The 25,620-nt window shown below is 49.4% G+C and overlaps 2 protein-coding genes across 18 annotated transcripts in view; one reads left to right on the forward strand and one right to left on the reverse strand.

Annotated features, from left to right (window-relative positions):
• Positions 1-428: 428 nt before the first annotated feature.
• Positions 429-21,330, forward strand: MAP1A (microtubule associated protein 1A). 2 transcript variants are annotated; one of them, XM_079127723.1, is made up of 7 exons: positions 429-714; positions 1,645-1,746; positions 10,235-10,317; positions 10,570-10,710; positions 10,929-19,284; positions 19,419-19,639; positions 19,819-21,330. In XM_079127723.1, the coding sequence occupies exons 1-7, from the start codon at positions 477-479 to the stop codon at positions 19,972-19,974; spliced, it is 9,297 nt and encodes a 3,098-aa protein (XP_078983849.1). In that variant the 5' UTR covers positions 429-476; the 3' UTR covers positions 19,975-21,330. The 2 variants fall into 2 exon arrangements, with proteins under 2 accessions (XP_078983849.1, XP_078983850.1); XM_079127724.1 differs by lacking the exons at positions 429-714; positions 1,645-1,746 and adding an exon at positions 7,095-7,134.
• The window catches only part of PPIP5K1 (diphosphoinositol pentakisphosphate kinase 1), a 44,118-nt gene continuing 39,222 nt past the window's right edge, over positions 20,725-25,620 (reverse strand). For 15 of the 16 annotated variants that reach the window (XM_079127757.1, XM_079127760.1, XM_079127756.1 and 12 more), the window contains one exon: positions 20,725-24,346. In XM_079127757.1, the coding sequence (XP_078983883.1) occupies positions 23,508-24,346 (839 nt within the window). In that variant the 3' untranslated portion in view covers positions 20,725-23,507. The remainder of the gene's footprint in view (positions 24,347-25,620) is intronic. The other variant, XM_079127747.1, reaches the window with a different exon arrangement.

Consider the following 25,620-nt stretch of genomic DNA (forward strand, 5'->3'; position numbering starts at 1 on the left):
AAAAAAAAAAAAAAAAAAAAAAAAAAAGCGCCAGACGGTAATACAGACGCACAAACACAGATGGAGACGATACAATCTCGGAGACAGAGGGACAAGATGGCTCCCTCAGTTCGGGCGAGGCTGCGGAATTGCCAGACAGTACTTATCGGGGACATATCCTAACTAGCGGCTTCTTCTGGCGCCAAGGCAATCGACTCGACCCTCCTCTGGGTCCCTCTGAGCCCCTACCCCAGCTCAAGTCAGAGTGGAAGCGCCTTCTGGAACACTGGAGGGGGGCTGAAGGCGGCGGCCACCACCCCCGACCCAGGGAGACCGCAGAGCCAGAGCGTCGGTGCCCCAGCCCGGCCTCTGCGGCGCCTGTGTACCGCCCTCTGACAGGCAGCGGCCAATGAGCAGCTCCTGCCGCCGGCCTTTAAGAACCGCGCTCACTCTCTCCGCAGCGGACGCAGCCGGCATAGCACTCCACCAGAGTTTCCATGGAGACCGAGGCCGGGCCGGCGCGGCCTCGCGGCGTTGCCATGGAGACAGCTCCGGGGCTAGGGCTCCGAAGCTCCGGCTCACCGCTGCCTCAGAACCCTGCAGAGCGGCTGTGCGAGACCGGAGCCGCGGTGGCGGCCGCACGCTGGGACCTGCGAAAACACTCTTTGCTCATCGTGATCGGTGATATCGGTACTGAGAGTCAGCTGAGGGCCGTGCGGGCCCACCTTGAACAAGGTGAGCTGCTGTTCTGGCTGTGCCTGCAGCATCTCCATCCCGTGCTTCTCCGCCATCTGCATTCACCTCCCATTGCGCACGTCTGCATTCTCCATCCCAGTGTGCACTTTCAGAGACCTGCGCCCCTGTCACCTGCATCGTCCATGCCATGTGTCCGTATCCTCCCCAAGCTGCTAACATCTTGTTTCCCCACCCTTTCCGCACACCCCGTGCCGCTTTGCAGTCACCCTGAGGAGGGGGAACTCTGTGCAGCCCCTAGGGCCCCTGTGGTCACACCCCTCTCCTGCCGTGTCCTGAAACTCCTCACCATTCCCTATAAAGTCCATGTCCCTACCTTACAGTTTCTTCTTTAGGGTCCCTGAACCCGCACAGGGAGGTTTCTGAACGCAGCGTACAAATGTCAAGCCTCTGAATGCCGGCAGCCAACGTGAGAGAGTGACCTTCGGGACTATCAGCTCTTCAGTCCTCACCTCCCTCCCCTATGCCTGTGGCGCAGTGCTGCGGAGCCACCTGCGGGTGGAGGCTAACCGCCTAAGGGTGGAGGCAAGGAGGGGGGTCATAGAAGGATAGAAGGGAGAATCTAGAATCTGATTAAGCTGTAGAGACCGCGAAGGCAGTCAATAGTATAGGGGAATAGGCCTTTAGGTTCCACTTCTACCAGAGCTGGGCAACCTTTCTAGAAAATTGCTACCTATAAACTCATTAAAGACCAAGTTTCGTCTTAACTCTGTCCTCCTCTGGCACTGGCAAGAAAAGGTGCAGGTTAGAAGATAGACAAAGGTACTCACCATCCTTCTTAGAGAGAGCTGATCATGGCAGCTGTCCTGATCCCCTCTTTTCCTTCCCCCTTCTGTGAGATTGAAAGTGTTCCCTGCAGTCCTACTCCCTAACTTTTTATCTAGAACCCTCTTTGTTTCTTTTCTCTCACAGGGATTCTCTCCTGGGACATTGACTTATCATCCTTTGACTTGAACCAACAGTTGAGACTCTTCATTACCCGGCACCTAGCTCACTTCTCCTCAGAGGTCAAAGGTTAGGATTAGTATCATTTGTGTCAATGCTTTTGGGTTGAGGGTTGGTCACAGAGAAGCAGAGGTTCAGTCTCCCTGACAAAACTGGCCTTGTGGGAGGTGGGGGGGAGAGGGACTCCTGATGGGAAATTCGCAGGGCTCCATAGCTATCCCCACATACCCAGTGTACTTTGCAGACACATGGTATGATAATAGAAGGAGTCTGGAGAATATAATTTCTCCAAGAGAGTTGTTTGTGGATAGCTATTGCCATGTACTAAGGAAATGAGGTACTCCTCTTGACTGGATCAGTCATCTCCCATGCAAAAATCCACTCTTTTCATTTGTGTTCCTCTTTGTGCATCCCTGCTTCCCTTTACAGAGACCCCATAATGCCCCACTCATCTTCCCAGACTTTTGCTTAGAAAAGTCTATCCTCCAGGATTCAGGGTTTCTACTTCTTTTGGCTTAACCAGCAGATCTCCAGAGTAGGTAGAATCCTGGTGCTAAAGGCTAATGAGCACCCTTAAATCCAGGGTGGAAAGAGGGGTTCTCCTGGATTTGTTATAGGAACTAGTTACAGTGTGAGGTTTTGTCTGAGATCAAAGCTTACAGAAGGTGATTTCCTATTCTACTGGGTCTGAGAAATGAGTTTGATTTGAGAAAAGATTTTAGGAACCATAATTCCATGACAGATGGGGAGATTGCAGAAAGTCCTACATCCTGTTATAAAAGTGCCAGGCATCTAGTCATGTTATTAGTAAATTCTGTCAGCTTGACCATGTAACTTTATAAAATATAAAATTCATGCTACTCAACAGCCGCTGCACCTAGTAACTGAATTCATGTATAGAGAATTCTCAATTATCTAAGGTAGATAGTTACCTCTCTTCTTCCTGTTCCTAACTGTAAGAAATGTCTTTGTGGTTTATTGATCACTGATTGCTCTAGAGAGGCTGCTGAAACAAGATGGAGAAAACAAGGTTAATATGACAAAAACTCCATTATCTTGGGATTATGTGCAGCAATTTAAAAATGTGAGGCTGGCATTTTCCTGATGTTACTGGCCTCCTGCTAAAGTGTGCCATTTACTCTTTTGATATCATCTTTAATTTATTTGTTTTTGAGAGGTTAGAACTTTTTGTGTGTGTGTGTGGGGGGGGTGCTGGAAATCAAACCCAGGGCCTTGTGCTTGCAAGACAAGCACTCTACCAACTGAGCTACATCCCCAGTCCTAGAACTTTTAATTATAATGGTTGGAAATAAAGTAAAGCAGAACTTACAATGACTGAGTCCAGAATGACCTTTCCTACCTTGTCAGTTTCATGGGTATGGGAACTGTGCAGTCCCTGCCACCCCATGTCAGAAGGGCTACAGCTTGTTTGTCACTGTCTTGAAATTCTTAATGATCTTTTAAAAAGGAGTCCCACGTATGCATTTTTCACTGAGACCGACCACTTTCTATTTAAAATTACTCACATCATGGCTTCCTCCATTATCCCTGATGACTGCAAATCAACAGTTTTACCCCTTAGTACTCCTGGAAGCATTAGTGCAAGGTGAGCAAGGGATGACAGAGGATGAAATTAATGACTAAATTTAAGTTTGGGGATTACCTGCTCATATTAATAATTCACATAGAATTCTTTTACCTTGTCCTTTTGGCCACAGAAGGTAGGCTGTTGTCTGGAATGATCAGAACTTAAGTCAAAGTTCTTAGTCATTTTTGCAGATTAAGATGAAGGGATCTTGGGAAGAGGTTTACAGGGAGATGTATAGTTATTCTCAAGCATGGATAGAGAAATACTTACTAGACCTTTTCAAAGAGTTTTGCTATGGTGTCCTCAAGGGGCTTAGGATCATACACCCTCAGGGCTTACTTTAGCATACTAAATTTTTTTAAGTTTGGACATTTTCACAGTGGTCTGTCTATGTCCCTGGAGAATAGTCGAGTATTTCCTGGAAAAAACCCACACAGTTCAAGACAGCCACAGCCCCACCCCTGCTGGCTCCTCTTTCAGCTGTCCCCACAAACAACAGTCAGCCTAGAGCAGCTGCAGACACTGCCCCTCCCTGCAGCCTCCTGTGAGTGAAGAGGCAAAGGACATATGCTAGTGCTTTATGACTTGATCCTTTCTGCCTACCTCACAGACTGGACCACCATTTCTATCACCATCTCTAACCTGGACCAAAATGCGAAAGGGGACAAAAAAATAAAAATAAAAATAAAAAAAAAATGTATCCTTCAGTGACAGGAAGAGTGCAATTATTCCTAGGCACCACCCCCTCCACATTCACCCACCCACACACGGAAATGAGGGACCTTCTGATGGAGAGCCAGTGGCCCAGCTCCTTCTAGTGGTCAAGTCTGGTAAAGCTTTCAAGGGTGACTTTTGCATCAGGTAGTCACTAGCAGTGACTTGGGGCTTTCCTTTATAACTCCTGCAAAAATATCTGCAGCTTTTGAGCATTTTAACACAAACCTAGAAACAATTAGAACAATGGAAAAAAGTTTTGGGAACTGGTGGTATAGCTCAGTGGTAGAGCACCTACCTGCTTATCATACACAAGGCCCTGGGTTCAATCCCCAGCACTTTAAAAAATGAAAAACAGAAAATAAAGAAAGAAAAGAAAGAAGGGGGGAGAGAGAGAGAGAGAGAGAGAGAGAGAGAGAGAGAGAGAGAGAGAGAGAGGGAGAAAAGAAAGCTGAATTTCAACAATACTATGATATTTCTACCATTGTGCACCTATAGAAAGAGGAGGATTGGCCAAGTGTGGTGGTGTATGCCTGCAATCCCAGCAATTCTAGGATCACAAGATTAAACTTCAACGATTTAGCAAAACCCTTAGCAACTTAGTGAGAACCTGTCCCAAAAGAAAATATAAAGGCCTGGGGATGTAGCTCAGTGGTAGAATACTCTGGGGTTTAATCCCCTGTACACACACACACACACACACACACACACACACACACAAGAAAGAAAAAGAAAAAAGAAAAAGGAGGATTGATATTCTAGGACTAAAAACCACAGCCTGAAGAGCCCATTTGAGATCTTCTGTTTAACTCTCTGTTATCACTCTGTTATGTGCTTAGAAAGGACAATTCTGTTACTCCTCTTAACATGAAAGCCATCCTGAATTAAGACAACAGCTAATTGGCCCCTGGAACTGGGGCCCATGTTGCTGTCCGAAATAGGAAAGCAGGAACATGAATAGAACCTTAAGTTTCATCCTGCAGGCACCTGCAGTCCTGGGTTTACCTGGAAATGTGGGGTAGTCCAGAGTTGGTCTGGTCTGAAATTCTGATTTAGGATTTCCCTGATCACCTAAGTAACCTTTTGCAGACATCCAATGGCATGTTTACATTCCAAGTTTAAGATTCAGAAACAGCACTTTTTCATCTTTTAGGTCAGTCAATCTTCACAGCATTATTGAAGGATGCTACTAAGACTATATTCATTTTATAGTTCAGGAAGCAAGCTCTGAGAGAAACAAAGCAGCTTGTTTAGAAGCATGATTAGTAAAACGGTAGAGTCAGGTCTCAGATCCAGGGCCTCTGTTCTTTGTGTCTGAGCTCTAGCCTGTCTCTCTTTGGCATCTCACCATTGCATTGCAGCAGAAACTAAGGACACAGCAGGTTTAGGGTTGGTTGTTGTGGGTGACTGTTCAGAGTGTGAGGGCTGAAGGAAGTTCCACTGTGAGTTGGACCCATGCCCAGGGTGTGGCCCTTGGGGATGGCAGCTAAGAATAAGGGTGGGTTCTGCATTGGGCTGGGAAATGTTATTTCATTCTTAAGTCAAATGTATACTCAAGTTTCCTCCTAACACTCCAGAGAACTCTAGAAAGCAGAAAGGAGATAGAAGGCTCAGGAAGGAGAAAATAAGAACTATGAAGTTGTGGAAGGGAGGTATTTCCTTTTGTGATGCTCTGAACTCAGCATGTTTTGCATTGTGTACCTCTGCAGATAGCCTCTTCTTTCCTAATGGGGATGTTGCCATGTTGCTGCTTTGCATCCCCGGATCTGAGCAAGGATTCTTCTCCCCCCCCCCCCCCAGCAGGAGTACTGGTGACTCAGCTCCTCCTCTTCTCCGACTGCAGTTAAGGGGGGGCGGTTGGGGATGCTGAAAGCGAGACTATTTTGGCTTCTCTGACCTTCAAAAGCAGTCTCTTGGCAGCCTGGGGCAAGGGTGGGGCTGGTACTGGGGTGTGGATGGGCGGAAGTCACTGTGCCCAGGTCCATAAGAGCTGTCCAGGACTGGGGAGGGTTAATGAGAAGAGGGCAGGGTGTGAGAGAATGAGCATCACCCACTGGAAGTGAATGCCGGAGCTCTCCAGATCCTTCCTTTGAGTTCTGGAGCACTTTACTAAATCTAAGACAGAGGTAGAGACTAAGGGACACAGGGTCAACAATAGAAGGATCAAGATAATGTAAGACAAAGACAGCAAAAGATGCAAAAATGTACAGAGACAAGAAGAGTATAGGGACCCAACCACCCTAGGAAGTTGTTATAAGTTTTTTTTCTTAATCCAAACAGTACTTTAATTTACATTTAATAATTGGTCTATAGTAACCTTGCTTGAGCTGGAGATCCTTAGTCCTTGTTAACTCTTTCACTGAAAGCAGAAAGCTCCCGCCCCTTCAGAGATGCTTTCTTATATCCAATGACTCAAGAATCCCAAGGATCAGTGCCATTATAGTTGCTCTGTTGTGCTGCATTGGCACAGACCTGCATGATGTTCCCTGTGTCCCACCCCAATGGGCTAGGAACCATATCCACTCCAGAATTTCAAACCACCCCTAACCCTAAAGCAAACTCATTTCTGCTCTCGCTTGTCTTCTATAGCTGCAGTTCAGAAGAAAGTTTAGCTTAGCATATCTCCCATCTCCCACATACTTTGGGGCCCCCAGCCTCTTTGTCTCCTGCTCCTACAGGGACTGAAGTTCACTCCCTGGGTCCATCTAAGGGAAGAAGCAGTAGATGGTTTCTAAGAGAAGGGGGAGGGCCCATGTGGCCCATATCTCTATATCCCTGCTAGGAGCTGTAGCATATAGGGCTTTGGTCTTTAAGTTGATACTGAAAGGGTATTTCTTCACTAAGCAGGGTTGGGCAAGAAGAATACTATGGACCATAGGATGTCACCCTGGTTCTTCAAGCTGTTAGACAGCTCCTCAGCCCAGCAGAGTCAAACTGAAGCAATAGAGCACTAAACTGATAATGTGAAGGCAAAGAAACAGTTAAGTCTCTAGTGCCTCGTCACAGACCAGCCCCTCTTCCCCGCCCTGGCGCCGCCCTCCCCTTCTAGTGCCCCCCCCCCCACTCCCACCCCAAGTGCCGCAGACTCTTTCCTGAAGCTGCCGGCTGAGGCCGGAGCTGCCGCCTCCATGAGGGGCACCCTCCCACACCCCAGGGTAAGAACCAAACTGATGGGCTTGGCATGGCACATAAGTGAGGGTGCTGTGATAGGGAAATGGGATGGGGGTGACAGAATGGTAGACGATACCTGGCAATCTGGTGCTTCTTGATTTAGCCCAGCGGGTTGGGCAGGCTTGGGGAATAGAAAGAGAGGATGAACACTACAGCCTGGGGTCATCCTGGACCCAGAACCAGGCAGAAACCAACTGGGGCTGTGACAGTTCACCTCTGCATCTGGGCGGGGGTGGAAGAAATCAGCTCTAGGGCAGCAGCAGAGGGTAGTGCCGCTGGCTCTGCCTGGCATCCCAGGGTGCTGGAGGGGTTTGGGGCTGTCTTTGGTGAGACGCAGAAGAATCTGAAAAAAGAGGGGTGTTATGGGAATGCGCCTAATGGGAGGGTCCCTGGGTGTCAGCTGCTGGATTGCTCAGCTGCTCCTATGCTGAGGGTGAGTGAGGCAGTGAGTTTTTGCCAAGTAAGGGAAGGTGGGGAACATTATGGAAAAGAAGGGAGAAAAGGGTCATAAAGACGTGGCACACGCCTCCTCACAGACCAGGCGGTTTGCAATGGGTTCCCTCCACCCCATACCCTGTGGGCCGCTTGAGACTGGGGCTTTAACCCCACCCCCCGCCCTTGTGGCCCCTCTGAGGCCACTCCAGAGATTGAGAGCACTCCTTCCCCGGCAGCTGCTCTGCATTCCCGGTACTGTCAACCCCTCAGGTTCCCTGCCTAAGCCCCACCCCCACCTCATCTCTGCTTTTCTTCCCAAGATGGGGGCTCTTGAACAGAGGAGCCAGTTTCTTCTCCCTCTCTGTATTCCCCCCACCCCCAACCCCCCATGCAGAAGCAGCCAAGAAAATGACTTGTCATGCTGGGGTGGGGGGTGGGGGCGGAGCTGGAGGCTGAGCTCAGTGCGCACACTCACACACACTCACACACTGCGGCAAACTGCAGCTGCCCGAGCGCCCCCCCCTTCCCTTCTGCCTCACTGCGGAGACACCTGCCCTCCTGTCTGCTCAGCCTCCGAACCCGCAGCCCACCCTGCATCCAGTACTGGCCAAGTGAAGTGCCCCTGCCTCGAGATAGTCCTCTCCAAAGAAAAAGGAAAAACAAGTCAATTTCCTTCAGTGGGAGAGCTGGGGAGTAGAAGAGAGAATCAAGGCTTTCCCCCAGGCTTGAAAAAGAGGGGCTAAGGATATAAACCATGGAACTGAAAATCAAAATCACTCCCCAGGTAGAGTGAGGCATAGTCTTGTGCCAGACAGGAACTGGGATCAGAGAAGTCTTGTGGTTATAAACTGGGGACTGTGGAGCTGTGTGGAAGAGGGTGGTAGAAAGCAAAATAAGTTAATACCATAGGTATTTTTCTTTTTGCTCGATCTAGCTTAAAAATGTGACCTTGTTTGTGTGGGGGGAATCCTTGTCCTTTTAAACTACTTGATATCCTACCTGCCCAAACCCTGCTTCTGCCTGCCTCAGAGATGGCTCTCGTCCTCTGAACTGACCTTAGAGTTTCCCTCAATTCCCAAGTTTATAGAAGAGAATCTTGAACTCCTCTTGGGCCCAACACACCCTGTATGGGATTTGGTCTTCTGGTATCAATCATGGTTTATTTTCCCTGGAGCTGCATTTACAGCCCTGTGCTGCCAGATCTGCCTGATCCTAGCATTATGCCTTTTCCTCTTAACAAAGGCCCTGGCCCCAGGCTTCTCTTGTCTGAGCTCCAGAAAGAAAAGAGTTGGGTCAGAGAAGAGGGTCTAGGGAACTGATTATGAGTTCTCCCACAAGTGTCCTGCAGACAGCCCACTTCCCAGGCCATCTGTTGGATTCTCTGCTTCTAAGGTTAACTCCACTGTGACTGTTATTGGGAAGAGGGTGGGGGAGGAAGGGTGGAAGCTGGGGACAGTAGCATCCTTCTTAGCATTGGTCCAACCTGCTACTTTCTTTGCTTCGTTACTTGGTGTTTCATGTGATCCTGGAGAAGGGCAGTTATTAGGGGACATGGGAATGGTTTTTCTTTCTCCATGGCCTAGGGAACACCTGAATCTCTCCTTCCTTATTTATGTCTCTTTCTTTCTTCTTTTTCTTTTTTATTGTACTGTTAATCCCAGGGATGGTTTACCACTGAGCTACATGCCCAGTCCTTTTTCATTTTTTATTTTGAGACAGAGTCTCACTATGTTGCTTAGGACCTCACTAAGTTGATGAGGCTGGAATTGAATTTGCAATGCTTCTGCCTCAGCCTCTGAGTTGCTGGGATTACAGGGGTGTGCCACCACACCCAGCATTGACCTGTTTCTTGTTTGTGAACCCCTCACTCCCCTCTTCATGGCAGAAGTTGCATAGGAGAGGGGCAAGGATGAGAGGAGAAACTGTTCAAGGAATGGGTTGTGCCATAGTGAACCAGGCCTCTCTGGAGCCTTGGGCCATGAAGGTGGGGCAAAAAAGGAAACTGTGGAACCTTTGGGCATGGGAACAGAATGACTGTATGCATGTGTGTGAGTGCAGGCTTGACTGACTCCAGAGGACAGAAACTTAGTTTAGAGTTCTGCATCCACTTTGAATTATAAAACCCCAAGTGCTGAGAGAGCATTTGTTTCTCTGTCCTCTGGAAAGGAGCTTTGGCCTTGGATAGGAGGTTGAAAAGCTGGATGAGGAGTCTATACTCCACGGAAGCTCTCATGTTTTTATTTCTAGACATTCTGCTGGCATGAAAGCCCAAGGCAAAGGCAAGCGAGTGAAGAGAAAGCTAGTAAGGATCATCATTATCCCAAGAGCCCTCTAGCCAGCTGAGCTCTCCCTCCCCAGGCAGCACCAGGAGCTTAGTGCTCCAGAGGGACAAAAGCTTCTTGTCAACTGTCTGAGTTCCAGGCAGAGGGGTGGGGATATGGGCAGCAGAGGGTGTGACAGATGAAGGGAGGGAGAAGACAGTTAGTGTGGGAGAAGGGAGATGGAAACCCTGAAAGGGAAAGTCTGGAGCAGCCAGTTGCTCCACGTTATTTAGCAGTATCCAAGGTGGCTGGGTCAAGGGATAACCAGGCTTCTCTTTCCCCTAAGCCACATTTTCTGATTATGCATTCTTTCCTCTCCTACTCTCAGGCCAGAGGACCCTCTGCCACCAGAGTGAGAGCCTAGAGACCATCATCTTGGTAAACCCCAGTGCAGACAGCATCAGCTCTGAGGTAAGGCCAGGGCCTGTGACTTGCCCAGAGGACTGCTGCAAGTGATGTCATCCACCTTTTCCAGTGCTACCACTTTAAAGTCAAGAATCCTCTGTCTGCCATCTAAGCTGACTTGCAATATCTAGCCCTACTCTGGAGGTGTTGTAGGGGACACTGCTGGCATGTCCTTGCAGTGCTGGATGGAGGCAGGAATGTTCAGTGCTTTTCATTGTGTTCCTCACACCTGTGACCACTTCCCTCCTTCCATTCCAGGTTCATCATCTCCTTAGCAGCCCATCAGCTCACAAACTACTGATCTTGAGTGGTCAAAGTTTAGAACCTGGGGGAGACCTCATTCTTCAGAGTGGTACCTACTCCTACCAAAATTTTGCACAGGTCCTTCACAACCCGGAGGTAAGCTTCATGCCTGAGTGTCTGGGAAGAAGGGGATAAGGGACAGGATTTGAACTGTGGGAAGGAATCCAAGGAAGGGAAAGTGGTCTTTCTATCAGGGGTAATGACAGAAAGGTAGGATTTCACCTTTGGAGAGAGGTGAAGATTAGGGGATTAAATGAGAGTCAAGCTAAGACAAACCCAATGATCTGATCAGCTTCTATTTCCCATTCCTCTAGATTTCCCAATTGCTCAGCAATAGAGACCCTGGAATCCAGGCCTTCCTCACTGTGTCCTGCTTAGGGGAGGGTGATTGGAGCCATCTGGGACTGTCTAGTTCCCAAGAGACCCTGCATCTGAGGCTAAACCCTGAACCCATGCTACCCACCATGGATGGTGTGGCTGAGTTCTCTGAGTATGTTTCTGAGACTGTGGATGTGCCATCTCCCTTTGACCTGCTCGAACCCCCCACCTCAGGGGGCTTCCTCAAGCTTTCCAAGCCTTGCTGCTACATCTTCCCAGGTGGCCGTGGGGACTCTGCCCTCTTTGCTGTCAATGGTTTCAACATCCTGGTAGATGGTGGTTCTGATCGCAAGTCCTGCTTCTGGAAGTTGGTACGGCACCTGGACCGCATTGACTCAGTGCTGCTCACTCACATTGGGGCAGACAACCTGCCAGGCATCAATGGACTGCTTCAGCGCAAAGTGGCAGAACTAGAGGAGGAGCAGTCCCAGGGCTCCAGCAGCTACAGTGACTGGGTGAAAAACCTCATCTCCCCTGAGCTTGGAGTTGTCTTTTTCAACGTGCCCGATAAGCTGCGGCTGCCTGATGCCTCCCGGAAGGCCAAGCGCAGCATTGAGGAGGCTTGCCTCACTCTGCAGCACCTAAATCGCTTGGGCATCCAGGCCGAGCCTCTGTACCGCGTCGTCAGCAACACCATTGAGCCACTGACCCTTTTCCACAAAATGGGTGTGGGCCGACTGGACATGTATGTTCTCAACCCTGTCAAGGACAGCAAGGAAATGCAGTTTCTCATGCAAAAGTGGGCAGGCAATAGCAAAGCCAAGACAGGCATTGTACTGGCCAATGGGAAAGAGGCTGAAATCTCAGTGCCCTACTTGACCTCTATCACTGCTCTGGTTGTCTGGCTGCCAGCCAACCCTACTGAGAAGATCGTGCGTGTGCTGTTTCCAGGAAATGCTCCCCAGAACAAGATCTTGGAGGGCCTGGAAAAGCTTCGGCACCTGGACTTTCTGCGCTACCCTGTGGCCACACAGAAGGACCTGGCTGCTGGGGCTGTGCCTGCTAACCTGAAGCCCAGCAAAATCAAACAGCGAACTGATAGCAAAGAGAGCCTTAAAGCTGCCACCAAGACAGCAGTGAGCAAGCTGGCCAAACGGGAGGAAGTAGAAGAGGGAGCCAAGGAGGCCCGCTCAGAACTAGCCAAGGAGTTAGGCAAGACAGAAAAGAAAGCAAAAGAGCCATCTGAGAAGCCCCCAGAGAAGCCTGCCAAACCTGAGAGGGTGAGGACAGAATCGAGTGAGGTACTGAAGGCAGAGAAACGAAAGCTGATCAAGGACAAGGTAGGGAAGAAGCACCTTAAAGAAAAGATATCAAAGCTAGAAGAGAAAAAAGACAAGGAGAAAAAAGAGATCAAGAAGGAGAGGAAGGAGCTCAAGAAGGATGAAGGAAGGAAGGAGGAGAAAAAGGATGTCAAGAAGGAAGAGAAGAGAAAAGATACCAAGCCTGAGATCAAGAAAATTTCCAAACCAGATCTGAAGCCCTTTACCCCTGAAGTGCGTAAGACGCTCTACAAAGCCAAGGCCCCCGGAAGAATCAAGATGGACAAGAGCCGAGCTGCCCGGGGGGAGAAGGAGCTGTCTTCTGAGCCTCGGACACCCCCAGTACAGAAGGGGACTGTACCACTCCCAAATGTCAGTGGACACAGGGAGATGGTCCTGTCCTCACCAGAGGATCTCACGCAGGACTTTGAGGAGATGAAGCGTGAGGAGAGGGATTTGCTGACTGAAAAAAGGGACACAGGACTAAGAGAGAAACCACTCCCTGTAGATACTACAGAGGAGGGACCTCCAAGCACAGCTATCCAGGGAACACAACCCTCTGTCCCCAGGCTGGAACAAGAAGAACATGTAATGAAGGAGAAGGAAGTTGTTTCAGACCTCCCTAAGGAACAAGGCAGCAAAGACAGAGGCCCAGACTCTGGGGCTGAAACAGAGGAAGAGAAAGATACCTGGGAGGAAAAGAAGCAGAGGGAAACAGAGAGGCTTCCAGAGACAGCAGAAGCCAGAGAAGAAAGTGAACCTGAGGTAAAGGAGGATGTGATAGAAAAGGCTGAGGTAGAAGAAATGGAGGAGGTGCACCCTTCAGATGAAGAAGAAGAAGAGACAAAGGCTGAGGGTTTTTACCAAAAACATATGCAGGAAGCTTTGAAGGTAATCCCAAAGGGCAAGGAGGCTCTTGGGGGCCGGGAATTGGGACTCCAGGGAAAGGTGCCTGAGAAAGAGACCTCATCATTCCTAAGCAGCCTGGCCACCCCTGCAGGAGCCACTGAGCATGTCTCTTATATCCAGGATGAGACCATCCCTGGTTATTCGGAGACTGAGCAGACCATCTCAGATGAGGAGATCCATGATGAACCAGAGGAACGCCCAGTTCCACCCAGATTCCCTACAAGTACATATGACCTCCCTGGGCCTGAAGGTCCTGGTCCCTTTGAAGCCAGCCAGCCTGCTGATGTTGCTATTCCTGTCACCTCGAGCAAAGGCTATGGAGCACCAGAGACTGAACTCGCCTACCCGCCCAACATGGTGGCCGCCCCTTTGGCTGAAGAGGAGCATGTATCCTCAGCCACTTCAATCACTGAGTGTGACAAGCTTTCTTCTTTTGCCACATCAGTGGCTGAGGACCAGTCCGTGGCCTCACTTACAGCTCCCCAGACAGAGGAAACAGGCAAAAGCTCCTTGCTACTTGACACAGTCACAAGTATCCCCTCCTCCCGCACTGAAGCTACTCAGGGCTTGGACTATGTGCCATCAGCAGGTACCATCTCACCCACCTCCTCACTGGAAGAAGACAAGGGCTTCAAATCACCACCCTGTGAGGACTTCTCTGTGACTGGGGAGTCAGAAAGAAGGGGAGAGGTTGTAGGGAGAGTCTTGAGTGGGGAGAGAATTGTGGAAGAGGAAGAGAAGAAGGCAAATGTAGAGATGTCTGAGAAACTTCACAGTCAATATGGAACTCCAATGTTTGGTACTCCTGGACATGCCCTACGTCCAGGGGAACCAGCCCTTGGAGAAGTGGAGGAGCGGTGTCTCAGCCCAGATGATAGTACAGTGAAGATGGCTTCTCCTCCTCCATCTGGCCCACCCAGTGCCACTCACACACCCTTTCATCAGTCCCCAGTTGAAGAAAAGTCTGAGCCCCAAGATTTTCAAGAAGATGACTCATGGGGAGACACTAAGCATACACCAGTTGTGGGCAAGGAAGATGCTGCCAAGGAGACAGTCAAGCCAGGGCCTGAAGAGGGAACACTAGAGAAAGAAGGAAAGGTGCCTCCTCCCAGGAGCCCACAGGCCCAAGAAGAACCTGTCAGCATTGTTGGGATACATACAGGCCACACTATTCAGCTGTTGCCAGAACAGGACAAAGCAATAGTCTTTGAAACTATGGAGACAGGAATTGGGCTCCCAGGCCCAATTCTGGGAACAGAAGCCCTACCGAGAGAATTGAGGACATCACTCCAAGAACCTGGTGAACCTCAGAAAGATGAGACACTCTTATTTCCTGATCGAAGCCTTTCCCCTGAAGATGCAGAGTCCCTCTCTGTCCTCAGTGTAGTCTCTCCAGATACTGCCAAACAAGAGCCCACTCCCAGGTCTCCCTGTGGCCTGACAGAGAAGCACTTACAAAAAGACCTTTGGCCACAGGTTTCTCCAGAAGACACACAGTCACCTTCTCTTTCAGAAGAGAGTCCCAGCAAGGAGACCTCTCTGGATATCTCTTCAAAGCAGCTCTCTCCAGAAAGCCTTGGCACCCTCCAGTTTGGAGAACTAAGTCTTGAAAAGGATGAAAAGGGGCCTTTAATGCGGGCTGATGACACATCTTACCACCCAGCTCCTGTATCTGTTCCAGAGTCCACTGCAGCCACAGTGTCACCTCCCACAGATGGGACCACTGAATATTCTGCACAGACACATATCACAGATGAAAGCCCTGCCAGAAAATTACCTGCCAGCTCCTTCTCTCACTCTCCACTGTCAGGGGATGGTAAAAACTCACCTGGGATAATCACAAGCCCTGGTGAACATCTGACATTTGATAACTCCCTCACCAAGAGTTCTGAGTCTTTGCTAAGCCCTGCCATGGAAGACATTGCCATGGAGTGGGAAGGTAATGTTCCGGGGTTGAAAGACAGAACCCCAGAGCAGGAGGACAAGGAACCTGAGTCAAAGGATGAAGTCCTACATCAAAAGGACAGAATTCTGCACCAGAAGGATATTATTGTAGGGCAGAGGGATACAACCATGCATCAGAAAGGTGAGACTCTGGAAGAAAAGTATAAGGCTTTGGGACAGCAGGATAAGAATTTTGAACAAAAAGGCAAAGAATTAGACCAAAAAGATACAACCCTAGTGCAGAAGAATAAGGCTCTGGAACCAAAAGTCAAAGAGTTAGAACAACAGGATGAGGTCCTAGAACAGAAGGACAAGATCACAGAAGAAAAAGACAAGGTTGCAGCCCTGGAACAAAAGGACATAGCCCTGGAACAGAAGGACAAGGCCATGGAATCAAAAGACAAAGAAAAAAAACACAGTGACTTAGAACAAAAAGACAAGATCCTGGAACAGAAGGACAAGATCCCAGAAGAGAAAGACAAAGACTTGGAACAAAAGGACACAGTCCTGAAACAGAAGGACCAGACACTTGAATCAAAAGACAAGGAACAAAAAGACAAGATCTTGGAACAAAAGGATAAGATTGGAGAAGAGAAAGACAAAGCCATAGAACAAAGAGGACAAGATTTTGAACATGAAGACAAGGTTCCAAAAGACAAAGTCCCTGAACCAAAGGCCAGAGCTCTAGAAGAGACAGACAAAATGCCTGAACAGAAAGACAAAACCCAGGAACAGGATGAGGACTTAGAACAGAAAGATCAGGCCTTAGAACAAAAATATTGGGCATTAGGAAAGAAGGATGAAGCCCTGGAACAAGACAGTAAGATTGCTGAACAGAAAGATAAGGCTCTGGAAGAAAAGGATGAAACTCAGGGACAGGAAAGCTTTGTGCAGGAGGATAAAACCATGAAACCAAAGGAGAAAACAGTAGAAGAAAAATCTCCAGAAAAGTTCAAAGCTACAGAACAGAAGGGAGAAACTCTGCTGGAGAAGACCAAAGTTCTGGGACTGGAAGAGAGTCCAGTACAGGAGGGAAAGGTCCGAGAGCAGGAAGACAAGTACTGGAAGGAGCAGGGTATGCTCCAGGAGTGGCAAGAAACACCTCCAACCAGAGAGGAGCCAGTTGGAAAACAGAAAGATCCTGTCCCGGCATGGAAGGACACATCTCCTGAGCAGGAAGTCAGGTATTGGAGAGGCAGAGATGTGGCACTGGAACAGGACACATACTGGAGGGAGCTGAGCTGTGATAGGAAGGTCTGGTTCCCTCATGAACTGGATGGCCAGGAGGTTCGCCCACGGTATGCTGAGGAACGAGAGAGCACTTTCCTCGATGAGGGGCCAGATGAGCAGGAAGTGTCCCCTCTGCAGCAGACGCCCCGAAGTCCCTGGGCCTCACATTTCAAGGATTTCCAGGAACCTTCACCACAGAAAGGGCTGGAGGTGGAGCGCTGGCTTGCCGAGTCACCAGTTGGATTGCCACCAGAGGAAGAGGACAAGCTGACCCGCTCTCCCTTTGAGATCATCTCCCCTCCAACCTCCCCACCTGAAATGGTTGGACAGCGGGTTCCTTCAGCCCCAGGACAAGAAAGTCCTATTCCAGAGACAAAGCCCATGCCACCCATGAGGAATGAACCCACCACTCCCTCATGGCTGGCTGATATCCCACCATGGGTGCCTAAGGATAGACCCCTTCCCCCTGCACCCCTCTCTCCAGCTCCAACTCCTCCCACACCTGCTCCAGAGCCACATACTCCTGCACCCTTCTCCTGGGGCACAGCTGAGTATGATAGTGTAGTAGCTGCAGTGCAGGAGGGGGCAGCTGAATTGGAAGGAGGACCATACTCCCCACTAGGGAAGGACTACCGCAAAGCTGAAGGGGAAAGGGAAGAGGAAAGTGGAGCCGAGACTCATGATAGCAGCCCCTGCAGCTCAAAGGTCCCAGAGACCAGTGAGAGCCATGCCACCAGGGATACTGAGCAGACTGAGCCAGAACAAAGGGAACCCACACCCTATCCTGATGAGAGAAGCTTTCAGTATGCAGACATCTATGAGCAGATGATGCTTACTGGGCTTGGCCCTGCATGCCCCAGTAGGGAGCCTCCACTTGGTGCAGCTGGGGATTGGCCTCCATGCCTCTCAACCAAAGAGGAGGCTGCTGGCCGAAACACATCTGCAGAGAAGGAACTTTCCTCTCCTGTCTCACCCAAGAGCCTCCAATCTGATACTTCAACCTTTAGCTATGCAGCCCTGGCAGGACCCACTGTACCCCCCAGGCAGGAACCCGAGTTAGGGCTAAGTGTGGAGCCCAGCCTTGTTCCACCTGCAGTGCCCCCCCGTGCCCCTATCCCCCTCAGTAAAGGCCCAAGCCCCCCTCTTAATGGTAACATTCTAAGCTGCAGCCCAGATCGAAGGACCCCATCCCCCAAAGAATCAGTCCGGGGTCACTGGGATGACAGTACTAGTGACTCAGAGCTGGAGAAGGGGGCTCGGGAACAGCCAGAGAAAGAGACTCAGTCTCCAAGTCCCCCTCACCCCACCCCTGCAGGGCCCCCCACATTATGGCCTGAAACTGGGGCACATACCAGCCCTTCCTTAGACTCACACCTGGGTCCTGCCCGACCCAGCCTGGACTTCCCTGCTTCAGCCTTTGGCTTCTCCTCATTACAGCCTGCTCCTCCTCAGCTGCCCTCTCCAGCTGAACCCCGCTCAGCACCCTGCGGCTCTCTTGCCTTCTCTGGGGACAGAGCTCTAGCTCTGGCTCCAGGACCCCCAGCCAGAGCCCGGCATGATGAGTACCTGGAAGTGACCAAGGCCCCCAGCTTGGACTCCTCCCTGCCCCAGCTCCCATCACCCAGCTCCCCTGGAGTCCCTCTCCTCTCCAGTCTGCCACGACCTGCCTCACCAGCCCTGTCTGAGGGCTCCTCCTCTGAGGCTACCACACCTGTGATTTCAAGTGTGGCTGAGCGCTTTCCTCCAGGTCTGGAAGCTGCAGAACAGGAGTCAGGAGAACTGCACCCAAGAATGGAACCAGCTGCCCACAGCCTCTGGGACCTCACTCCTCTGAGCCCAGCACCCCCAGTTTCCCTGGACTTGGCCCCAGCTTCAGCTCCAAGCCTGGCTAGAGACATGGATGATGGAACCCTGCCCTGTCACCTAGAGTGCTCAGGGGAAGCCACTAAGAAGCCAAGCCCCTGCCAGGAACCCACTGGGGATTGTGCAGCCAATGGCCCAACTGAAACCAGCCCCAATCCCCCGGGGCCTACCACAGTCAAGACAGAAAAAGAAGAGGCTAAGGCCTGTCCTGCTTGGGAACGAGGGGCCTGGCCTGAGGGAGCTGAGAGGAGCTCTCGGCCTGACACACTGCTCTCTCCTGAGCAGTCACCGTGTCCTGGAGAGGGCTCTGTTGGCTCACCCCACAGTACCTCTTCCGAGGTTGAAGCTGGGCCTCAGGGATGTGCTGCTGACCCCCGGCCACACCGTGGGGAGCTTTCCCCATCCTTCCTGAACCCACCTCTGCCCCCATTCACAGATGATAGTGACCGTTCAACTGAAGAAGCTCGGTTGCTAGGAAAAGCGGGGCGGCGCAGGGCAGGAGGCCCAGGGGCCACAGGGGGCCCATGCCCGGTGGCTGATGAGACACCCCCCACATCAGCCAGTGACTCAGGCTCCTCACAATCAGATTCTGATGTTCCACCAGAAACTGAAGAGTGTCCATCCATCACAGCTGAGGCAGTCCTTGACTCAGATGAAGATGGGGACTTCTTGCCTGTGGACAAAGCTGGGGGGGTCAGTGGAACACACCATCCCAGACCTGGCCATGACCCACCCCCTGTCCCCCAGCCAGACCCCCACCCATCCCCTCCCCGCCCAGACGTGTGCATGGCTGACCCTGAGGGGCTTAGCTCAGAGTCTGGGAGGGTAGAAAGGCTAAGAGAAAAGGAGAAGGCTCAGGGGCGAGTAGGGCGCCGGGCCCCAGGCCGGGCGAAGCCAGCATCCCCTGCACGGCGTCTGGATCTTCGAGGAAAACGTTCCCCTACCCCTGGTAAAGGGCCTGTAGATCGAGCATCCCGGGCCACACCCCGACCACGCAGCACTACAAGCCAGGTCATCCCAGCAGAGGAAAAGGATGGACACAGCCCCATGTCCAAAGGCCTAGTCAATGGACTCAAGGCAGGACCAAGTGAGTATATCATGAAGAGAGGATTGTGGGTTGGGGCTCGGTATGGGCTAGTCAAAGACTAGCCATGGGAAAGAAGGGGAAGGTTGCCAAGAGTGTACTACTTTACTACAATGTGTCCTGGCTTGTCTCTACAGTGGCCTTAGGTTCCAAGGGTGGTTCTGGCTCCCCTGTATACGTGGATCTCGCCTATATACCAAATCATTGTAGTGGCAAGACTGCTGACCTTGATTTCTTCCGTCGAGTGCGTGCATCCTACTATGTGGTCAGTGGGAATGACCCTGCCAATGGTGAACCAAGCCGGGCTGTGCTGGATGCCCTGCTGGAGGGCAAGGCCCAGTGGGGGGAGAATCTTCAGGTGAGTAGCAAAAGATGCCAAGGAAGTATTCTGGTCAAAGCTTCTTAGAAGCAATAGCAGAACATAGACTGTACTCATAGACTGGTCTCAGGGCTGCTTCTGAGACCATCAGGTACCCCTACCTCTCACCTACCTTCCCTTCATGTTCTCACATCAGATATGTCTTGTCTGTCTCCTAGGTGACTCTGATCCCCACTCATGATACGGAGGTGACTCGTGAGTGGTACCAGCAGACTCATGAGCAGCAGCAGCAACTGAACGTCCTGGTCCTGGCTAGTAGCAGCACTGTGGTCATGCAGGATGAGTCCTTCCCAGCCTGCAAGATTGAGTTCTGAAAGAACCACCCTCCCTTACCTAAGGATCCACTCCCCAGGCTCCTTTAGAGAATGGCTACTGCTGAGTCCTCTGGGGTTGAGGGAGATGGAGCTGGGGTGTGGGCAGTGTCTTGCTGTGGTGACTTTAGGCTAAATGGGAGGTATCATCCCTTTCCTTCATTAATTTCTGAGAGGAGTCTTTAAACCAAAGGTAACAGGGATAGTACGGGGGAGGGTAAAAAATTTAGGATAAGAGGTTACCTGATGCCTGAGAACACTGGAGTGGTACCCTCTCCTAGCACTGCCAAATTTGGTATTGGATGGGGAGTGAAGATGGGTCTCAGCAACCTCCTCCCTCATGGAGGGAGATTATATCCCCAATCCTAGGGGCCTCCTTATCCCTATTTATTTAGCATCCCAGGAAGGATTAGTAATTGTAATTTATGTGGGCATAAGGATTCCTCCATCTCCCATTCCCTTAGCTGCCAAGGTCTGGGTTCTAGCAGGGGTCTTGGGGTACACCGCTGCTACACTGTCCTACTGTTTCTCTCAGTATCTGAATGTTTCAATCCAAAACTTGAAGCTCTTTAGACCAACAGACTGGTGAGAGGAGAAAGGAACTTATCTCCCAGTCACTGCTTCATACCATTCACATCCCAGGGCTGTACCCAGACCAGGCCTTTTAGGCAGCACAAAAGGGCAAAGAGAGCCCCCGTCCCAATCCCAGAATTCTTCCAAACTCCCTGACCCTTTGAAGTTTCAGTCACCCCATTCCAATTATCCTGACACTTCCTCATCCTCTGCTTGGCTTCTCTGCATGTGGTCATCTGCTGTGGCCTGGTGTGTAATGGGTTAAAAATAAGCCACTGCTTGACATCCCAACATTTGACACCCCAGCCATGTGCAACTCCCCCAACATTCCACTATGCCATTCTGCAGCTGAAATGGGAACACTGGCTGCCTCTCCAAACCCAAACTCTTGGAAAAAGGATCTGGGAGGTGGAGGCCAGGCCAGAGGACTTGGGGGACGAAGAGAGGAAGGAAGAGGACGAAGAGGGAGACGAAACTGAGCTATAGCTTAACTCCTACAGAGTGAAGTGAAAATACCACCCCAGGAGAGGACCTCACCCCAAGCAAGCCAGTGAGCAGCCCTGCCAGACTACTGCTGGACTGAGAAACCCAGACGCTGATAGTCATCGGGGCTCACCTTCTCTGCCAAATGACTGAGAAACCAAAATGAGCCCACCTTGTGTTCTTCCTAGCTCCCACCCTCCCCTGTGCTGCTGTGCTCTGCTCCTCCCTGCACTTCCCTGCTATAGTTCCCAGCTGCTGTAACAGAGCTGCCTCCAAGTCTAACAATAAATCAAGTTCATTGCAGATGGTGTAGTGCTGCTTAGGCTTTTTTGGACTCCACACATTGCTGAGTTACTGGGCCCTGGCTTCACCTCTGTGCTTCAACCAGCGTTGTCATTTATCTTGGAAGACTCCTTTGATTACAGGAAGTAGTTCCATGACCCAGGGGGAGTCAGAGAACATAGGATGGGTGCAGAGAGAAATAGTATGGGAACCAGCATAATTTCTGAAAATGGGGAAGAATGTCTGAATATGGGGAATAGGAGACTTAAGGTGAGAACATGGTTTGGGCAATGGAAGAGGGGAAGGATGCCTCCTGGGAATGGGATCTGCATTCCAGGGGGTCAACAGCAGAGGACCATTTTAAATGGATAAGGGAGGGCTGGGGATATAGCTCAGTTGGTAGAGTGCTTGCCGCTCAAGCACAAGGCCCTGGGTTCAATCCCCAGCACCACACAAAAAATAAATAAATAAATAAATAGAGAGATAAGGGAAACAGCAAACAGGTAAGGAGTTGTGGGGACACTGTGAAATTCAGAGTCTATTGAGGCTGAAAATCCCTTCTCATTGTGTAGTCACTGTGAATATTCCTCCAGGAAAGTAAAGACCCTGGAGTCTCCCCTTTTGTATTTATGGTCCTCATTTGGTAAAAAGGTAGCCCCCTCACTGTGAAACCCTTTATAGGGAGGGGGAATTGTAGTCCTTCCCATGTTCTGGGTTCTCCCAATGTAAAAATGACAATGGGATAGAGAAAGGGCATGGCTTCTTTATATCAAGTCCTCCTGACCTTCACTCCAAGTCATCAGAATGGAAAATTAGAAGGCTCTAAGGGTCTGGTGAGAAGTCAAGTACCCTCTGGTGCTTCTCAGCTCAAATCTCCACTCCCACTACCCAACAGACTATTCATTAAAGACTTTTGAAATGGTGGGCTAACTGCTCCAGGGACCTTCTGGGATGCCAGATCTCTATATTTTTATGACCCATTCCTGCTCGACTGTAATGGCTTTTGACTAATCAGATTCAGTCACAGACACAGATTAACTAGCAGTCGTATTCATTCTTCAATTCACAAGGACATCACCACCACCACCACCGTTCTCATTATTTCATATTTATTGAGCACTCTAATGTTCCGGCCCCCCGACTCCAATGACTGTATTACACCTCCTCCCCACCCTCACTCCCATCCCCAGATCTTTGGGAAAAGCTTAATAATCACATCTGTTCTAAAGAAACATGATATAAGGACAAACTTCTTGGGGACCCTGGAGTGATTGGTCTTTGGCCAGTCTGTCCCTGGCAAACTATGGAAATATATATATTAAATCTTTGCTCATGTCTGTACAATATTGATCTCTGCTAATTGCTTAAAATAGAACCTGATTCTCTACTACAGCATCTCCCAAGCCAAATGGCCCCACAACAAAAGGAGGCCCAGCTTCACAGATTGGCCAAAAAGTCCCCCAGAGCATTTTAAGTAGTTACTCTGAAGTTGCACAGCAAACTAATACCTATTTTTTTCTAAAGCAATTGCCCAGGGGAGGAGAACTGGGCACAGGGGTCACTTGGAGATGATATGGAAACACCCATAGCCCAGGCTAAAGATTAGTGGCCATGAAAGATGTTTGGGAAGGAAACTATTTTCCAGACATTTCAGATGCCCATCCTAGGCCCACCTGAGATTAATAAAGAGAAGAGTCCCCCTGAATGCACATTTGATCTAAGGTACCTTGAGAAGTTGTGAACCCTCTGAATGTGCGTCTGGTCTAAGGTACCTTGAGAAAGTTGTAAATATTTCCTCAGAAAAGTAAAGACCCTAGAGACACCCATTTTGCATTTCCTGTCCCCAGTGGTGTCTTCAGCAGTTAACAATCTAAGATTTCCTGGGATAATCAGAGTAGGCTAGGTAATGATAGACCAGCCCATCCCAAGGAAATCATATTCAAGTCTAATGGCTAAGTGAGAAGCCAGTGGCTGCTTTGAACATGAAACTGGCTCCTCCCCAAGCACAGCTCTGGCACAGGCATGCTTCATGCCAAAAGGACTGAATGCTCAGACACCTCTGTTGTGAGCCAAGGCCTCACTCTGGTCAGTGAGTCAGCCAACACAAAAAGTTTCTGGCTCAAATGGCTGGTATAATGTGACATCAATAATGGGAAAATGATTAATTACATGTTGCTGGTAGAAGGAGTGAACGCTGGTCATGGGCTACAGAGTGGTTTTGGATCACTAGACAGACACTGCATCTGGGGAGCATCCTCACTAGGCAGCTGATCAGTCACCTCAGGGACCACCCATGATTGCTGATTAACCTCCTCAGGGGCCTCTTGGGCCTGTGTATCAGTTTCTCCAGGGAGATCTTGAGGTGGTTTATCAACCTCAGGGATGTCTTGAGACAAAAGATTGATTGCAAAAGCCTCCTGAGCCAACTTGGCAACCTCCACAGAGAACTCCCGGTATGGCTGGCCAATCTCTTCAGGGATCTCTTGGGTTGGACTGCCAACTTCCACAAGGGTTTCCTGGACCAGGCCCCCAACCCCTATAGGGACCCTATGGAGTGGGCTGCCAACCTCCACAGAGACCCTCCAACATGACTGGCTGACATCCTCATGGTTTTCCTGATAAAGCTGGCAAACTTCCTTAGAGTCTTTCTGGCATAGTTCACTGGCCTTCTGGCATGGCGGGCATGTGTGGTTAATAGTATAATGGTTTTCCTGGCATGGCTGGTTGATATCAGGGATCACCTGGCATGGTTGGTTGACCTCCTCAGCAACCTCCTGGCCTCTTGGTTGGCTGGTTTCCACAGGTGGCTCCTGTGGGGACTGGTGTGGTTCAGAAAACTCTTGCTGCCTTTCAGTGGGGACCTCTTGTAGTATTTCATTGCCATGCATCTCCTGGAATAGCCCAAGGCCTTGACTTTCTTCAGTCACATGTGCATTTAGTGAGGTTTGATCACTGAAGCCAAAATGGGAGTTGCCATCTACTGCAGTAGGGGAGGAGGGACCAGCACTGGACACAGTGCTGGAAGGGCCACTGCTGTCTAGAAAACAAAGTCAGGAGACCAAGTGAGAAAATCTAAGAGTAGGCTCTACCCTATGCATATAGTTCAAATGCTAGAATGGATGGCCTGTACTACTTTGGATTTGAGGAAAAAGGATCTGAATTCCAAATGCAGCAGATACCTAGTTTCCCCAGTTCAGGAATTGTCACCCTAGCCTACTGTTTACTATATGAATAGAACTAGGGTACATCAAAACTTCAGGAGAAAATAATGAGGCCTATTTCATTTGGTTCTTTCACAAATACACACTCATTGTAACTCCAAATTCCCATGGCTCCTCATTCCTACTTAAACGCATATGTACATTTTAGCCTAATGTTTCACAATTAGTTTTATATATCAATATTGTGAAAAAAATTAAAAACAAATTTCCAGTTTCCATCTCCAGAGATTCTAATTTAATTTTATGTAAAGGCATGGGTGAGGGAAGCAGGGAAGATGAGGATAAGATCATTTTGTTGCAACACTCCCAGTTGAATCTGATGTACACCTTTTGTTAAGAATCGTTCTTTAATCAATGTATTTCTCAAGCAGAGCACATCATTGTTTTTATTCCAAGAGATATGTAAGCAAAAAAATGTAGAAAAAAATTGTAAATCAGAACAGTAGGAAAGAAATGGTTTCCCCAAAGATGAAAGACTGCCATGGAATCTCCAAATGAAAAAAGTTTTTAATTAGCCTTCTTGAGGGTCACTGGCACCCTTGAGGCTTAAATTATCTTCCAGGAAAATGCACATATGCAAATGTTCATATTCATCTTTACATATGATTCCTGGAGTTCATAGACTCTACTCTGAAACACATCCATGGAACCAAGTTTAAGATGTTTTAAGCCTTGAGACATGCAATTTTATAGGATTGCACATATTATATACGCAGAAAACATAAGAACTAATTTTCCAGATCCTGACAGTAATATAATAAAGATCCTAAAGTCTTCAATGACACTATGGGATGATTCCTGCCCGAATCTCTACTTCTTATTTTACCTCTAATTGGAGACTAACCTATTTTCTTTTAGTAAATACTGTGCTTATTGAGGGTATTTTATATATTAAAATGCCATGGTATTAATAATGATAGATTCTGGAAAAAGGAGACACCCACATATATTGCAATCAAAGAGAGGCTGGGAAAGTTGGCAAGTCTGAGTCAGCAAAGGCTTGATCAGCCATTGAATTTAAAATATGCTAGCTATCCCTCTTCTGTAAAGGAACAAAGGAGTGCTTTAAGCAGATAAAAAGAGGAACAAT

This window comes from Sciurus vulgaris (genome assembly GCF_902686455.1).
Source record: "Sciurus vulgaris genome assembly, chromosome: 2".
Classification (NCBI taxonomy): domain Eukaryota; kingdom Metazoa; phylum Chordata; class Mammalia; order Rodentia; family Sciuridae; genus Sciurus; species Sciurus vulgaris.

What these genes read in the sequence shown, in the direction of transcription:
- MAP1A (XM_079127723.1), top strand. Translation starts at nt 477, where the DNA reads ATGGAGACCGAGGCCGGGCCGGCGCGGCCTCGCGGCGTTGCCATGGAG. An exon ending in CTTCTCCTCAGAGGTCAAAG is followed by an intron (nt 1,747 to 10,234) that starts GTTAGGATTAGT and finishes TCCTACTCTCAG; the next exon opens with GCCAGAGGACCCTCTGCCAC. An exon ending in TGGACTCAAGGCAGGACCAA is followed by an intron (nt 19,285 to 19,418) that starts GTGAGTATATCA and finishes TTGTCTCTACAG; the next exon opens with TGGCCTTAGGTTCCAAGGGT.